This window comes from Populus trichocarpa, chromosome 10 (genome assembly GCF_000002775.5).
Source record: "Populus trichocarpa isolate Nisqually-1 chromosome 10, P.trichocarpa_v4.1, whole genome shotgun sequence".
Classification (NCBI taxonomy): domain Eukaryota; kingdom Viridiplantae; phylum Streptophyta; class Magnoliopsida; order Malpighiales; family Salicaceae; genus Populus; species Populus trichocarpa.
In genome coordinates, this window is record NC_037294.2 from 17,169,107 (window position 1) to 17,186,221 (window position 17,115).

The 17,115-nt window shown below is 37.0% G+C and overlaps 2 protein-coding genes across 5 annotated transcripts; one reads left to right on the plus strand and one right to left on the minus strand.

Annotated features, from left to right (window-relative positions):
• The first annotated feature begins 540 nt into the window (after window positions 1–540).
• Window positions 541–8,243, plus strand: LOC7492941 (uncharacterized). Of its 4 annotated transcripts, none has more exons than XM_002315019.4 (21): window positions 544–966; window positions 1,042–1,174; window positions 1,388–1,524; window positions 1,625–1,670; window positions 2,440–2,652; window positions 2,783–3,286; window positions 3,401–3,535; window positions 3,654–3,869; window positions 3,946–4,035; window positions 4,118–4,362; window positions 4,475–4,563; window positions 5,147–5,187; window positions 5,636–5,666; window positions 5,778–5,900; window positions 5,999–6,216; window positions 6,311–6,406; window positions 6,499–6,611; window positions 6,870–7,005; window positions 7,114–7,218; window positions 7,495–7,841; window positions 7,950–8,243. In XM_002315019.4, the coding sequence occupies exons 1-20, from the start codon at window positions 692–694 to the stop codon at window positions 7,693–7,695; spliced, it is 3,147 nt and encodes a 1,048-aa protein (XP_002315055.1). In that variant the 5' UTR covers window positions 544–691; the 3' UTR covers window positions 7,696–7,841; window positions 7,950–8,243. The 4 variants fall into 4 exon arrangements, with proteins under 4 accessions (XP_024466672.1, XP_024466673.1, XP_002315055.1 ...); XM_024610903.2 differs by having other exon boundaries at window positions 6,311–6,391; XM_024610904.2 differs by lacking the exons at window positions 6,870–7,005; window positions 7,114–7,218; window positions 7,495–7,841; window positions 7,950–8,243 and having other exon boundaries at window positions 541–966; window positions 5,999–6,160.
• A 1,621-nt stretch (window positions 8,244–9,864) lies between these two features.
• Window positions 9,865–15,188, minus strand: LOC7492942 (uncharacterized). Its single transcript, XM_002316106.4, has 11 exons — window positions 14,861–15,188; window positions 14,700–14,743; window positions 14,382–14,462; window positions 13,447–13,554; window positions 12,650–12,741; window positions 12,451–12,525; window positions 12,304–12,373; window positions 11,704–11,805; window positions 11,126–11,234; window positions 10,716–10,778; window positions 9,865–10,254 (listed from the first exon to the last, which is right to left on the minus strand). The coding sequence occupies exons 1-11, from the start codon at window positions 15,084–15,086 to the stop codon at window positions 10,163–10,165; spliced, it is 1,062 nt and encodes a 353-aa protein (XP_002316142.1). The 5' UTR covers window positions 15,087–15,188; the 3' UTR covers window positions 9,865–10,162.
• Between the last annotated feature and the right edge of the window lie 1,927 nt (window positions 15,189–17,115).

A 17,115-nucleotide genomic window follows, 5' to 3' on the forward strand; every position in this document is an offset into this window, starting at 1 on the left:
TTATCAAAAAAAATAATCAAACCAAATTTATTTAAAAAAAAAACCGAAACCAAACCGAAACCGGTTCAAACTGGCCGGTTTTGGTTCGATTTTTAGGACAAAAATCAATTTAAACCGGTTTGGCTCGGTTTTTTTGGTTTGGCTCGGTTTTTTCCGGGTTTTTTTTGTTTGGGTTCGGTTCGGTTCGATTTGTTTGGTTTTAGGCTTATTAAAATGAAACCAAACCGAACCGATCGGTTTTTTCAAAATTTTAATCGGTTTTTTTTCATGATTCGGTTTTTTCGGTTATTTTTTTTCTGGTTTTCTCAATTTTTTGGTTTGTTTTCTCACCCCTAATCTCAAATGACAATTTAAGGTCTTTTTTTAGTGCTATGTAGGGAAACCAAGATGTTTTAAGAAGACATCTGGCACAAAAACAATTAGGGAGCTAAATTATAATCACGCTGAGAAACCAGGGACTAAAATAACTTACTTTAATTTCTCTGCCTCAAATTATTCTTAAAAAAAAATTATTTGAAAGGTTGCCGGGGGTATCAAAACCCTGACACCCTTAAATACCAAGCAAAGGGAAGCAAAAACCCTTTGCAACATAGTCATAGCCACCGCCCTCTCTTCTTCTCTCTACAGAAAGAGAACACAAAACACACAGGGAAGAAAAGCAATAAAAAGAAGAAGAAGAAGTGAAGGAAGGATGGCACAGTCACTTGAATTGCTGCTGATTCAATTCTTGATGCCAGACAACGATGCCAGAAGGCAAGCCGAGGAGCAAATTAAGAGGTTAGCCAAAGATCCTCAAGTGGTCCCAGCCCTTGCTCAACACCTTCGCACCGCCAAAACTCCCAATGTCCGCCAGCTCGCCGCCGTGCTCCTCCGCAAGAAGGTCACGGGGCACTGGGCTAAACTCCCTCCTCAACTCAAACTCCTTGTCAAACAATCTCTCATTGAAAGCATCACCATGGAACACAGGTATTAATTATTTTAATTATTTGATGAATAATACTTGTGGAGATTCTTTTAATTATTTTTATCGTAATCTTGTAGTCCTCCAGTGAGGAAAGCGAGTGCGAATGTGGTGAGTATAATTGCGAAATATGCAGTTCCGGCTGGAGAATGGCCTGATTTGTTGCCCTTTTTGTTTCAATGTAGTCAAAGTGCACAGGAAGATCATAGAGAAGTAAGAGCCATTTTTTTTTCTCTTCATTGTTATATCTAGTTGATTCTGCAATGCAAGATTATCCTGATCAAGAATTCTTGAGCATGATCCTACTTACTATAAGAAGTGCGTGTGCAATTTTTTTCCCTCTGTCTGACAATTTACGTGTCTCTGCTGGTTTTACAAGAATTGAAAGAGTAGCTTATTGATCGTGTTCTGTTTTGGTGATGCAAGGTGGCATTGATCCTTTTCAGCTCTTTAACTGAAACTATTGGGAATGCATTTCAACCTCATCTTGCTGGTTTGCAAGCTCTTTTGCTCAAGTGTTTGCAGGATGATACTAGCAACCGTGTTAGAGTTGCTGCTCTCAAGTAATGGACGACTGTTTTTTTAGATTTTTTGTTGTTTGTCTTTTCATTAAGGAAAAAAAATACTGTGTGGTTTCTCACTAAAATTTATTTTGTTTATCAGGGCAGTGGGATCTTTTATTGAATTTACAAATGACGGGGATGAAGCGGTCAGTTTGTTTGCTTGTGGCAGAATTTAGACAACCACTTTGTATATTTTGATTTTTTGGTTTATATTTTTCCTCCATTTGCACCTGTCATGTGTTTCCCGTCTTCTGTTATGGTATTTACCTTTTCACATTGCATTGCACCACACTTATTATGTATTTGTCAAGGCTCATAATATGTCTATGCTTCAAAAATGAAATGCATAATATTCAATTAAGACTCTTAGTGTCTGGAATAAAATATACCAAAGTTCAAATTAGCTCCTTGGTACTCATGGGTAATGTTTAGACAGTCATAGAACCCCAAACAGCCCCAAATGAATGACTTTTTTCCTTTCAATCGTCACCTTTAAATAACAGGTAATCTTAGTAAGGATGCAAGTGAACTGATTTACATAATGGAGAATAATACATCTCTATGTGAGCAAGTAAAAATATTGGAAAATCATTGAAGAGCCTTCCAACCCCTATTAGTGTTGAAAGAAACCCTTGGAATGACCTGTAAAACAGTGCACCCAAAGGAAGCCAAGAAATCCTGTCCCAAGGAATCCATACTGTTTTTCCATCCTTCCTCCCTGAAACCCATAGTTAGGTCAATCACAACTTCTCCACTCTGCTAGGAATTATTCAATCTCAGCAGTGATCACATAAGTTCTACATATCCTAGGCAAAGACAATTTAAAAAGAGATGGCTATTTTTTCTGTCACTGCTGAGGTTGGTTTTTGCTCATCACTATTTTCAAGTGTTGACTTTAGCTATATGTGTGTGCAGATCAAATTTCGCCAGTTCATTCCCAGCATTTTAAATGTGGCTAGACAATGCCTTTCATCTGGTGACGAGGATGTTGCAATAATTGCTTTCGAAATCTTTGATGAACTGATTGAATCTCCTGCACCTCTTCTTGGAGACTCTGTTAAATCCATTGTGCAGTTCTCTCTTGAAGTTTGTTCTAGTCAAAATTTGGAGTCCAACACACGTCATCAGGTTAGATAGGTGCATCAAATTATGTGTCGTTGGACATTCTAAATCTAACTGACATGTGTAACTGAGACAGCTGCACCTCTGTCTTGTTTTTTCAATTTTTTCCTCACTCACTGTACTTTTTGCATATCAGGCTATTCAGATAATTTCATGGCTGGCAAAGTACAAACACGGTTCCCTGAAAAAGTATAACCTGGTCATCCCCATTCTGCAAGTGATGTGCCCCTTGCTTGCAGAATCAGCTGATGCTGATGAAGATGATGATCTTGCTCCTGATCGAGCAGCTGCAGAAGTCATTGACACCATGGCTTTGAACCTCTCAAAGCATGTCTTTCCCACTGTCTTTGAGTTTGCTTCCTTAAGCAGTCAGAGCGCAAATCCAAAGTTCCGGGAAGCTTCTGTTACAGCTTTAGGTGTTGTTTCAGAGGGTTGTCTGGAGTTGATGAAAGATAAATTGGAATCTGTTCTTCATATTGTTTTAGGGGCTTTGAGGGATCCAGAACAAATGGTTAGAGGGGCTGCATCATTTGCCTTGGGTCAATTTGCTGAGCATTTGCAGCCTGAAATTGTGTCTCACTATGGAAGTGTTCTTCCCTGCATTTTAAATGCTCTTGAGGATGCATCTGATGAAGTAAAGGTAAACATAACAAAAGCATCAATGTACTATGCAAATCACATTTCTACGACTGTATGACTTCGATGAAATGACCTATTTTATTCCACATGATCTTCTTTATTTGAATCTGAATAGGAAAAGTCGTACTACGCGTTAGCAGCATTTTGTGAGGACATGGGTGAAGAAATTCTTCCTTTCCTTGATCCTTTGATGGGGAAGCTACTTGCAGCCCTCCAAAATAGCCCTCGTAATTTGCAGGATACATGCATGGTAAGGAAGATGCATCTTGAGCTCCCTGCAAAGTTATGCGATTAAACCAATTAATAATTAACTTTTCTGCCTTATTTTTGGCTGTATTTTTTAAATTCACCGAGTAATGTTTTTGCAGTCTGCAATTGGTTCAGTTGCAACTGCTGCTGAGCAAGCTTTCATTCCTTATGCTGAAAGGGTTCTTGAGTTAATGAAATCCTTCATGGTGCTTACCAATGATGAGGATCTCCGATCACGAGCAAGGGCTACTGAGCTTGTAGGAATAGTTGCCATGTCTGCTGGGAGAGCGAGGATGGAACCGATTCTTCTCCCTTTCATGGAAGCTGCAATTTCTGTAATGACATTACCAGTTCTCTTCAATAACTATAGCATGTCCATTTAGAAATTTATTTATGTTTGTATTTTCTCAGGGTTTTGGATTGGAGTTCAGCGAGCTTCGGGAGTATACTCATGGATTCTTTAGCAATGTAGCAGAAATAATGGATGATAGCTTTACACAGGTTTACTTAGTGTCCTGGAATAAACTTGTATGGTCCTTTCTATAAATCCCATGTTCATGTTTAATGCTGTTTTTGCGCACAGTATCTTCCTCATGTTGTACCCCTGGCATTCGCTTCCTGCAATCTTGATGATGGTTCTGCGGTGGACATCATTGAATCTGATGATGAAAATATCAATGGATTTGGTGGAGTCTCATCTGATGATGAAGCTCATGATGAACCAAGAGTTCGGAATATCAGTGTTAGAACAGGAGTGTTGGATGAAAAGGCAGCTGCAACTCAAGCACTTGGCTTATTTGCACTTCACACAAAGAGTTCTTATGCCCCGTATCCATTTCATTCTCCTTGTTAAGAATTATTTTCCTCTATCACCGTACTGAGGTTTGAATTTAAAATAACGAATGAAGTATTACATCTTGAATTCTTTAATTGTTTTAAGCTATTTGGAGCAGACATTAAAGATTCTGGTGAGACATTCAGGGTATTTCCATGAAGATGTTCGGCTTCAGGCTATCATTGCTTTGAAATGTAAGTAACAACCATATGGCTTGTTGATGGTTTTGTGTTAATGTATATCCAATTGCTCAATTTCCTAGTTCAATCTGATATCTGTTATCAATATGAACTCTTTTGGATGTTTCGATATGAACTCTTTTGGATGTTTCTTAGAAGGCATTAACCAAAGTGGACATAGGCCACCACGAGATTTAACATCAATCAATAAATATACGAAAACCAAGTCAATTTTTTTGTCGCTCTCATATTAAATAAAGAGCAAAGTAGAGTGCTACCATTAAAGAGAAGGAATTTGGGAGAGGAGAGGGGATGGAAACTTTAACATAAATGGGGTATCTTGTTTCCTTTGCAATTGAAAAGAGCTTGAAATATTAAAGGCAAATTTGAGCATGTCCGCCATGATGTTTGCAATTACTATTAATTCTTGCCTTGCTAGACTTGTCTTATCGTTCACATTCACCTAGTGGGATTTAAGCCCTGTAAGCCTGTCCAGCTCATAGAAAAGATAGTAGAGACTGAATGAATATTCTAGGATAACAAACATACTGTAAGTCTCACCATAATCATACTAATCTCATTATTTGATTTTTTGCAGCTATTCTGACTGCAGCACATGCACTCTTCCAGAGTCAAAATGTCAGTATGATTGGCCCTTTACTTATTCCTGTCTTTCTTTTGATGGTTTTAGAAACATTTTTTCCTTTTCATGTCCCCCATCATTCTTCCCTTGCCACACCCCATGGACTGATGACCTATGACAATTACATAACTAACTTTTCATACAGTCTGGCCATGTGAGTTTTGTTTCTGGTTTTGGTTGGAATTTTATTCCTTTTTTGGACAAAAAAAAAATAGATAGGTGGAGCCATTTTGGTTAGCATGAGTTATTCCATGGTCAATACCTAATAGTTGGGCCCTCCCTCTTTATGTTACTGACCTTATTCTCAAGTTAATTTCAATCTATCCTTGTAATAAGATGAAATGGAAAAGCTTAGAGCGAGTTTCCTGATGCACGTTTCTCTTCAATTATGTGACTATTGCTGGGCTCTACTAATACAATGTTATCTTGCTTCTTGTTATGCAGGCCCAACAGGAAAAAGCAAGAGAAATGCTTGGTGGGGCTGTGGCTTGATAGTGGCATATAGAGTGTTTGTATCTGCCAGGATTCTATATCCTGGTTTTTAGTGGTAAACAAATTTTAATTAACATATCTTCATAATAAGCAGATACTGTGATGGATATTTACATCAAGACTATGACTGGAGATGATGACAAGGAAGTAGTTGCTCAAGCGTGTACAAGTGTGGCAGACATCATTAAGGATTATGGTTATGCAGCTATTGAACCTTGTAAGCATGGCTGTATTTGCTTTTTCTGTGAAAAATAAAGTTTGTAGATGCAGATAGAACATCTTGATGGGCCACACTCTAATGTGATTTGATTACAGATATGTCTCGGCTTGTTGATGCAACTTTGGTATTACTTAAAGAGGAGTCAGCTTGTCAGCAACTGGAAGATGATAGTGATATGGATGATGATGATACGGAACATGATGAAGTGCTTATGGATGCAGTTTCTGATCTTCTTCCTGCATTTGCAAAGTCCATGGGTTCTCATTTTGCACCCATCTTTGCTAACCTATTTGAGCCTTTGATGAAATTTGCGGTGCACTATCAGTTGATCCTTTTTGGTTAGTTAGTTTCCATCTTGTGCTAAGACTTGTTCTGGATTCTTATCATTTTGATGGTTGGAATTGCAGAAAGCTTCACGCCCTCTGCAAGATCGAACTATGGTGGTTGCTTGCCTTGCAGAAGTTGCTCAGGACATGGGTGCCCCAATTGCGGGTTATGTTGATGTAATTTTATTGCAATGTGAAACTTTTTTTATTCAACTTTTGGTTATCTGGAAGTTCTTATATTTTGTCTGAAATCTTGTCTCATGTTTCAGAGGGTGATGCCCTTGGCGATCAAAGAACTTGCTTCATCAGATGCAACTAACAGGAGGAATGCTGCATTTTGTGTTGGAGAATTGTGCAAAAATGGCGGGGAGTCAACTTTGAAGTATCCAATAACCACATAAACTGACCCATTCCCGTTCATTTTTCTATATTTCCATCATTGATAATTATGATTTCTATTTTTTGTAATGTATGTTTATGTTGTGGCTGTTGGGGAGTTTGGTGCTACAGTTTGTTGCATGTGATTAATAAGGTTTAAAGTTTACTAGAAAGGTGCTAGCAACTATTTTGGTGTTGAATTTCATCTTTGCATAACCCATTCATTTGTGTTGCTGGAGATTTTTCCTCTTATCAACACCAGATATTATGGTGATATATTGCGTGGACTCTTCCCTTTATTTGGAGAGCCTGAGCCAGATGATGCTGTTAGGGATAATGCAGCTGGTGCAGTTGCAAGGATGATAATGGCACATCCCCAGGCTGTCCCATTAAATCAGGTTAACATCCCGTTCTGTCCCATTAATATTCTGCTTACTTCTACCTCGTAACTTTTGACTAATTATTCCCATGGTGCTTATCTATATCACTTGGGTTGATTTTTGCAGGTTCTTCCTGTTTTCCTGAAAGTTCTCCCACTGAAAGAAGATCATGAAGAGTCCATGGCTGTCTACAGTTGTGTCTCTACTCTCGTTTTGTCATCCAATCAACAGGTAATCTTGTGTGTGGGTAGACATGATTGAGATGGATAAAAACTACAACTGAAAGATTGTTTGGTGAAAATGATTAGATCATTGAAATGATTATGAGGTGGTGGAAGTAACAGGTTGTACTCTGCTGATGCTTGAACCTACCTCTCCCTCACACGCATGCATGCTCGCACTGTTGCACAATTGTGAACACACAAAATGCGAATCTTATTCCTTAGGTTTATTTCCATCACTGATGCTGTGCCCTTTGTTTCTCTCAATTTATATATGCAAAAGCAGATCCTTGCACTTGTTCCAGAGCTGGTCAATCTTTTTGCTCAGGTTGTGGTTTCTCCAGTTGAAACTGCTGAAGTCAAGGCTCAAGTTGGAAGAGCTTTTGCACACCTGATTTCACTCTATGGCCATCAAATGCAACCTCTATTAAGTAACCTATCGCCTGCACATGCTAGTGCTTTAGGTGCATTTGCCCCCAAAAGCTGATGGCTGATTGAATTGGCAAGTGTGATTTCTTCCTTGGTTTTCTACATGTCATCCTTTACAGAGTGTGCTTCTCAAAGAAAACGTCTTGTGTTGCCTGCCTTTTAGTTGAAGGCTAAATTCAGGAAGGACACCAAAGCAAATATCAGGTAAGAATGATTTATTTGTTGAGAGTCTATTATTACACAAACTTTTAACCAATATGTAGTATCCTGCTCCGCTAGCATAAATTGACATAGTTGCACTCATTTTCACAGGTTTGGATCCTGCTGCTGTCTCCCCTAATTCTGTGGAGGGACTGCCTTTTCTTCCATCATTTTTGTATCACGCTATTCAATTTGTTATTAATTACAGCTCCAGTCTTCCAATTTATTTGTTTGTTCAGATCGAGTGGCGAGTTTTTTTTGGTTTTCTGGCCATGATGAGAGAGGTTTTTGAGTGATTTACGGCATACAAATTTCTGCCTTATTATTATTACTTAAAAAGTATAAAATGTAAAAAACATTCTTTTGTAAAATCATGTACAATGGTATGATTTCTGCTTGCTGATCTCTCGGATGCTTAGCACGCACTCCATTTACTGGGGAAAAAAAAGGAGTTAGTGTTTGTCCTCCCATAAAATTGCTTCTCAAGCGCCTCTGAACTTTATATTCTCCTTGGATAAAATTAGCTTTGCTTGTTTATTTTTTCTCCATGCACATACAAAACACCAGTGCTCTCTTTTCCGATTTGATCTTGCCATGTTAACTAGGACTCTCTTTGTGAATACATAAAGGCCAGCCGCAATGTAGAATCTGCCTCTGTTTTTTCTTGCCAGTCAGAACTGCGCTCCACTCCAGAAGCTTGTAGAGTGCTGGATTGCACCGTTGACTGTTGAGTGGAGCGCGTTACACCCCAACCCCAAAATGGGAAAAAAAATTATGTGCGAAACAATATTGAGAGGTGGTAAACAAGCAACGCAGCTTCTAAATCCAAGGTAGCTTTGATTGGCGAAAATGCAAGCATCGAGCTTGTGTTGAGCTAAGTTTAGAGCAGGTAGACTCAGAGTCTCAAACAGGCAGTTGTGGAGGCTGCATACGTTTGGAGAATCAATGGTGGCTTCCGCCAGTCTTTGAACGGAGATTTTTTAAGTCTTCAAGTCCTAGACTTGAACTCATCGAGACAGAATATTGCAAGAACAAGGGAAAGAAGTGTGGAAACGAGGTCCTTGCATGCTCTTTTGGTTAAGCTAGGTGAAGACAACTTCCCCACCTCAAGGTTCTTCTTGCCAGCGGTCAGATCAACGTGCACCCCGTCGTCTAGTAATGATAGTGAAATGTTCGGAGACCGGGTGTGTCGATTTTTATTTTGTGAACACCAGTTTCTAATAAATTTCTCGATGGAAAGGCAGCAAGAGACGACACTCGTAATATCATCACCACCCTTAATGCAGCGGAGACAAATCTCTCTTAGAGAGAGCCATATTATGGCCTACCTCGGGAGGGGCAGCTTGAGGAAGCATTTATCCTTAAAACACAGATAATGCGTTCGCAGTGAAGATGGCTTCCGGCAAACTATAGTGGTAATCGGGCATTCACAACCGAGATCAAACTCCCAGTTCTATAGAGAACTCCACAGATAGTTTGAGCCTCTGAAAGCTAACCGCTGAAGGCAGTGTCTAAGCAAAGAATTGTACACAAAATTGAGGGAAATTTCTGTCTTGTCATTGACTCCACCTTGGGTCCTTGGAAAGCCGACCATTTCAAGTTGAAACGAGGGCCGCGAAAAGTCCCACGGGGGGCTGAAGTCCAAAAACGATGCCGTGTCTTGAACAAGACACTGATACAAACCAGTGAAACCACCTGTATCTTGCATGATTCTAACATGGGGAGGAATGAGAGGATTTGCTGAGTAATATGTTCAGGCAATCAGGATGTTGTCAGTCTGGGAACGAGGTCTTTACATGTTCTCAAAAATTGACAAAAGTACACGTCACGAATAAGATTCGTGACATCTTAACACATTGCTGGCGGTAAACGCGGTATTTGCAAAATATAAAATCAATGGACCAACATATATTATATACAATGAGAAGAAAAAAAAAATTAATTACAACATCATCAACAAGGAGAAGAGACAAAAAAAAAATAGAGACGCATCAAAATTCTATTTAAAGAATCACAAGAAGAAAAATTTAATAAAAATCACCAACAATAACACCATAGTACTAGTTATCGTTAATTAACAGCAATTTCACGGTAAGATAACCATGAAAAGGTTGCATTCATCTCCATTCAGATACAAGCAAACTCCTGCTGGTGGTGCAATACAACAGCATTTCAAATATGGAAATATTATCACTCAAATCTGTGTATATCTATGTTCACCACTGCTGTATGCTAGCTGCATGTAAATTGCCAGTGCCTGTATATATATATATATATATATATATATTCCAGCGTGGCATACTCCCCGTACAGGTTTATGTTATTCACCTACACTGACTGTAATTCTCCTCCACAAAGGCTTTCAGAATTGAATCTTTCTCCTCACGATCCTTGAATTCAACTCTCCTCCCGTGACCTGCAGATTAATGTTGGAGTTTGAACCACTACGAGATTAGAGTAGACAGTGCAAAATCTAGTTGAACAAAGAGACTTTAATTTACGACATTAGAGTATAAAAAAGCTATCGACTTGAAGGCACGCTTAAAATGCAACCAATAGTCCACAAGCAAGCATCCACTGCTTAGGTTAGTCGATCATCAATGTCATACATAAATGTTAAGAGTAAATCTTCATCAGAGATAAACAGAAAAGAGTACACTTTAATCATGAACAGAAACCATTCATGAGGTTAGTCTGTATATTCTTAGCATGTTTATCAGGTTTCAAAGCAACAACGTAAACCACCAGGGAAGAGCCATTGAAACATTAGCTGGATATGAAGTATGAGAATATGATACTTGAACTATTCCAAATTGGCAAAATGCGAGAAGGCTTTTGCATCAAAATTGGTAAAAATGAAAAGAAAACAAAACCTACCTGGTATGATCCAGTTGAAGTCTATTTCTAGCAGCTTGAGGACGCTATCTATTTGCATTGGAACTGCCAAAATAATATTATAAGTCCACACAAATTAAACCATGGAAATGATGCATGATAACAAAAGGTGATTTTTCAGATAGAACCTATTATAAACTTATTGAGTTCAAAGAATGATCTCCTTGGCCGCGATAGAGTCCTCGTGAATATTTATACTTATGAAAAAAAACTGTACTCTTCTCCAGTGACAAAGTTCTTTCCAAAATATTGATTCCACTCAGGGCACTATTACACTATGTCAGTATCATTATTTTGTACTTCTGCGGGTTTTTTTTTTAAATGGGCGAAATAAAATAACATAGCAGCAATAGCAGTTTTTCCTTCTCATTTGGATTATTGAATTTAACTACCTGAACATTTATTGTATCTCTCGCAAATGCTCAGCCCTGTTTCTGTCATCAGTAGATGGTCTCCAGTGAATAATATCTTCAGTGGCTTGTAGAATAAGCAGATTGATCCCTGAACCAACCATGAGATAAAGTCATTGTCATTGATGTCAGTGAGTAACATGCTAAAAGGGCTGCTAAGTGAACAAGAAGTAATTGCTACAGAGGTACAACCTATTTTTCAGAGAATTGTTTTTCAAAAAAAAAAAAACTGACTGTGTAAGATATCAACAAGACTATGAGGGAGCAGCAAGTGAGATGAGGAAAAAATATTCGAGGAAAAAAGAAGGGAAAGGGGAATGATGTACATTTTGCTTTCTTTTCATTAAGGAAAGGAAGAAGGATAATAAAACTTTTTTACCAGAAGGAAAAGAAGCGATCTCTTTTCTTTCCTTCCACTGCTTCTCATTTTTGAAAGAAGGTTCTAATAGATTCTGGGGAAAAACAATCTTTCTGCATACTCTCTCTTCCCACCACAAACCTTTAACCAAGCAGGGTATGAATTGAAAAAAAAACAATAAGCATGAGATCCAGCAACTCACTTCTGTGTGGCCTGGAGTATGTATAAGCTGGACGTCCCTTCCAAGGTTCCATGGACCAGTACCCTGTAGCTTTGTTTCAACATCAGCAGTAGAGTTGTCAACCTGCAAGATAAATATGCATAGCTGCCTGTAAGCTTTAAAGTCACCTTAATATTAATAGCGTTAGTCACAACTTTCTTGAGAATAATCATTAGTGCCTCAGTGGCTATGTTAAGCTACCATTTTGTCATATATAAACCAGACATGCAAACTATTGAATTCCTCCTTGGCTGATGGTTAGTGATAGAGAGAACAGATGCAGTGAGATATTTTAAGATTGCTAGCATTGTTCAAGCCATCAGACTGTTTGAGCATGCGATGAATTACTTTCTACATCAGCCATGTCAGATATGGCAGGGAGACACTACCTCAAAGATTCTAAAGGTACCTTGTAATGATACTTATGACAAGCCATGCGTTATTCATCCACTAAAAAAGAGGTACTATATAAATAATTACGATTCCTTGTGGATAATTATACTGTAGCAAGATGTAGGAAATGACAATGAACACATAAAAATAAAAGGCGCATCAGAAAGAGGAGCAAAAGTAATGAGGTACATCTACTGAGTGCAGAATTCTGTCACAGCTTAACCTCTCTGACCACTTCCTATGATCTGCAACATCATCCCTGATCAACAAAACATAATTCAGTATAGTTTGCAACAGCTCTGGAAAAAATGATGGGATGAGTTTATTTCATCGTACTCATGGGTAAGAAACATGTAACGTGCTCCACCCAGCATCTCAATGTTACGAGCCAGTCTCTCTGTATATCTAGGACTGCATAACAATGTAAAATAAAATATGTCAGACAAATCTCATATATTAGACTAAACATGGTGGTTCAGGGACCTTAAGGTGTCTCAAAGTGTAGAGAGCACTGTGCACCGATGTATAATGTTACCTGTCTATAATTATATTTCCTTCAGGATGGACAATCAAGAAGGAAGCTGCTCCATAAGATTTCTCTGAATGATATCCACAGTGGTACACACCCTGAAAGCATTCCACAGCCTTTTAAGATAAAGCACAGAGTTTTTTGGAAGCCTTTGAAGATAAAGCACGGAGTTTTTTGGAATTGGAGAAGCAAGCAAGAAAGGATGCATTAACAGGTTTGAATGTCAGCCAAGCAGAATTTAAAAGTCATGGCATGGAATGAATGATGTCTGAGCATGATCTGCTTGTATGAACTGTAATCAAAGTGCTGCAACAGGGACACAGAAGAAAAGGAATGTAGACAGATAATCACAATTCCTTAAATCTTTCCCAGACTTACTTGGGTTGACTCCTGGCCTCATACCTTAGGCTTATGAGGAAATACACTATATAATAATATTATACTGCTAGTCCAGCTGCAATTGCAGCGTATTCTACAAACAGAGATCATCTCGTTGATGATCAATTTTGTCACCAGTTTGCAACAGTATATGAGGATAATTACTTTCAGCAATCACGCATTTTCACCAGGTTATTTCCAAGACGAAGAAAAGAAATGAAAACAGGTTTTGCTTGAATGCATATATGGATCAATACAATGAAAATCAATATGATATGCAACTTGATTGGAACAATTGGTACAAAGACTAGTGCAGGGTGCTTTTCATGATAGAACCAGGACCTGACAGGGATGCTTAGCTGACATTTTTGAATTAGCAAGTAATAGTATACATGTACAAAATATGAATGCGGAAGAAAAGCTACCGGAATTCTCTGCTGATCAATTGGTGTTGGGAATGTTTTCTGAGCTTGAAGAATATCTGAAGCAGGTTTCTCAGTATGGATTGAACTTGTTGGACAAGAGAGTAAGGCCTGAAGATGTAAGCATTTTAAGGTCAACAGTTAGGCTGATACAATTGAAACACATTATGTTTCAAAAACACTTTCATGCTACACACAAAAATTGGGGGCAGAATATTAGAGGAAAAAAAAGGAACAAACTTGGCAAGGTAAGTAAACTGCTGGCTTAAAAATGCACCAGAAAATCCAGAAAATAAATAGAAGTCATCTTCAAATGCATCCAACTTATTCAGATAAGCATATCTTACTCTTCGCATTCTCCATGTAGATTTTAATTGACTGTATAATTGATGTGGATGAAAACATGGTCCGAAAAGTTGACAACTTCTACTCCAGATCATTAATAACGATAAAACCATTTTCACTTTGAAGTCTTAAAAGTCCCCCTTTCCAGACTCTCCTACAAGAAGAATCCATTTTTGTAAGCTTTTGCATTTCTCCCTTCTTGACGAAGAGAGTGCCCCAACCACACTCCAGTGGACATCCAAAGGCGGCCAATCCATATGCACCCACTAACTTTTTATAACTCTCCTAGAAGAGAACTCTTAAAGATCATAAAATAGTTCCTTGAACAATCAAGGCAGAGAATTGCTTCCCAAACTAGTCAACTATGGATGGGGGAGGGGAGGGGTGTCAGTTTCCAACACCTTACAAACTAAATCAGATTTGAGGTTCAATACTTTGGAAGACTATTTTCTACTCTGCTTAGCACTGTAAATGTTTCCTACTTATTTGCTATATATATAGATTCAGAGGCCGGTGGAAATAGTTGTCTGCGAGAAAAATGACCTACAGGGGTTAGCTAAAACAGAAACAAAAGAATCAAATTGTAAAAGCACCTGAAGAGCTTTGAGGCGTTCCTCCCCAGAAGTAGGCTGCTTAAAAACTGCAGACATCTCACCAATTCGTGTGAAGACTTGCTGCTTGGACGATAAAAAAAAATTATATGTATTAACACAACACCTTGCTGTCAAAATCTTCAACGTTAGAGATATCAATTTCATTTCGTTGAGACGCATGAGTGAAGTTCATTGATACATTAGATTGAATGGAACATGTAAAGCCATCCTGATTAATATTAATCCAGTAAAACAAAGGTACTAAAAATCTAAAGACTGGAGTTGGACTAGAAAAGAAAAACCAATTAGAGAGATTACTGGAGCCATCCAACGGCAGGTATCACAATCTATGCATGTGTGATCTGCAAAACAAAGAAGAAAGTAAATAAACTATATTGACTCAAACACTGAGTTGGTCTGAAAATGTTTATTTTGCTATAAAAAAGAAACGAGAGGGGGAGAAACTGTTGTTAAATTACCTACAAAGAAGTCTCCTTCTATATTCTGGGGCCGTCTCGTTCGTCTAGCCTGATATCGAGTGGAAGTAGGACCTGCAGCTGCTGCTTCCTCTTGGCTTTGGATTGCTCTAATCACAGAAACTTTACCGCCCTTTGAATTTGCGTTCAACCTCCTTTGACCACTAAATGGCGAAGAAGGTAGCCCCACCTCTGGGAACCTCAAATCTGCAGTAATCTTCACAGCCATTTCCACTCTTCTTTGCTTGTTAAGAACGAAAGTAAAACGAAAAGAGGAATGGATACAGTATAGACAGGTCCCTCAGCAAGTGCAACTTAGAAGACAGACGGCAGATAAGATAATGTCAAAGTCAAACAAACTCAATCGGTCAATGAATGCTTCTTTCTTTATGCATTCATCAACAACAGGCATGAGTAACGTTTTAAAAATATTTTTAAAAAAATTTAAAAAAAATTAGTTTTTTATTTATTTCAAATTAATATGTTTTTAGTATTTTTAAATCATTTTAATATATTAATTTCAAAAATAATTTTTAAAAAATAAAAAAATATTATTTTGATATATTTCGGTACAAAATTTTTTAAAAAAAACAACCACAACTATATTTCTAAACAGGTGTAAACCACTTGCTTGTAAAGTGTCATCCTGGGCTTTTCAATAATATTTAAATTAAAAAAAAATTTAACAAATCACTATTACTTAGAACATTGTAGAGACTACCTAGTCATTATGAAATAAAATCAATAAATCTATTATCAGTGGTATGATTTAATCATTGTGAAGTTAATTTGGACAAAATGATTTAAATGGTTTTAAAAGCAAAAAAATCTTAAACTTGTGTTAAGAGATTTTTTCATCTTTTCAGTTTTTTCAATAGTAATTAAATGATTAAATTACCTTTAAAATAAAAAAAAAAGTAACATAGGAGGTCAATTTGATTTTTGTATTTTTATGGTTTGTCTATTATAATCGAGTTCAATTTGATGTTTTAATAATTATTAAATATTATTTTAAAAAGAAATAATTGACGAGTATAGCGCATGTGTTAGTATATAAGAGTCGTCAGCATCATAATCTGGTGGTCAAATGATGGCTTTCAGGACAGTGTTCAGAATCCTCTCAATGCTTCCATGTCTAGATGGCGTTTATGGCCAATGGAACTCTGATTTTGTGCTTACATAAGCTGTATAACTTGTAGATATATTCGTCTAGTAAAAAACAAAGGATCTCAGTATCCCTCTTCTCTAGCATCTCCAGTCTTTAATAATTCATCGAATCTGTTGTATCTGTTGTATGATTTTTTATTATTATTAATGTGGATATTCAAAATAATTTATAGGCCTTAAAATTAATGATTATATAAGTTTTTAGTGGCTTTAAAAAAACTTAAATTTATAATTATTAAAAAATAAACTCAAAACATAACTAGTTGAACATCTATACAAAATAAAAATTATCATATGTAAGATATTGTTCCACTGAAAGGGATATTATAATATAATATCTAGAACTTCTAGTGCATTTTTCCCGAATATGTAAATTCTAGAATTTATCGATACACCTGTAATTTTTAGTTTTTTTTTCTACATTTTATCCAGTATTTCTGGATTCTTGTTATGTTTTTTCCTTCAATTTCTAAATGCCCTGGAGTTCTTGAAGAGTAAGAATCTATAGGATTAATAAATTTAGTTACCGTTACTATCAAATTTGACTAGTTTGTTATTGAAAGGATTGTTGTATCCTGCCGAGTTGTATTTGAAATTATGATTAAAATTGATATTTTTATAAAAGCCCGTTAAAAAATACTTTACAAAACTTTGGTCATTCTGGTTTGTTAGATAAAATAATTAAACCAAATCAAATCAAATAAAAACTACTTTATAAAAATAAAAAATATATTTTATTTTAATATATTTTTAAATAAAAAACAATTTATAAAAATAGCATCCTATATATATAAAAACTGTACAAGAATTGTAACACGAAGAGGGAATCAAAAGGACAATTATAGTTTATAAGTGCAAACTTGGTGTTGATTGCAATTTTTCTTCTCGAGAAACAACATGTCATTATGACTCTACTCTGCCCCTTCCAAGCCACAAGCAAACGATAAATGTTCGACGACAAAAGCATTGATAAGAACATTTTGGCACCGAGCATTGATAACTCCTTGTAAAGTTTCTCGAAAGGAAATAAATGGCTATTCACACATCCTTCCGATCCATTGCCATCATTTTACGGGGTCGTACGTTGATTT

What these genes read in the sequence shown, in the direction of transcription:
- LOC7492941 (XM_002315019.4), top strand. Translation starts at nt 692, where the DNA reads ATGGCACAGTCACTTGAATTGCTGCTGATTCAATTCTTGATGCCAGAC. An exon ending in AGCATCACCATGGAACACAG is followed by an intron (nt 967 to 1,041) that starts GTATTAATTATT and finishes GTAATCTTGTAG; the next exon opens with TCCTCCAGTGAGGAAAGCGA. An exon ending in ATGCATCTGATGAAGTAAAG is followed by an intron (nt 3,287 to 3,400) that starts GTAAACATAACA and finishes GAATCTGAATAG; the next exon opens with GAAAAGTCGTACTACGCGTT.
- LOC7492942 (XM_002316106.4), bottom strand. Translation starts at nt 15,086, where the DNA reads ATGGCTGTGAAGATTACTGCAGATTTGAGGTTCCCAGAGGTGGGGCTA. An exon ending in TTGATCAGCAGAGAATTCCG is followed by an intron (nt 12,742 to 13,446) that starts GTAGCTTTTCTT and finishes GAATGCTTTCAG; the next exon opens with GGTGTGTACCACTGTGGATA. An exon ending in TACATGTTTCTTACCCATGA is followed by an intron (nt 12,374 to 12,450) that starts GTACGATGAAAT and finishes TTTGTTGATCAG; the next exon opens with GGATGATGTTGCAGATCATA.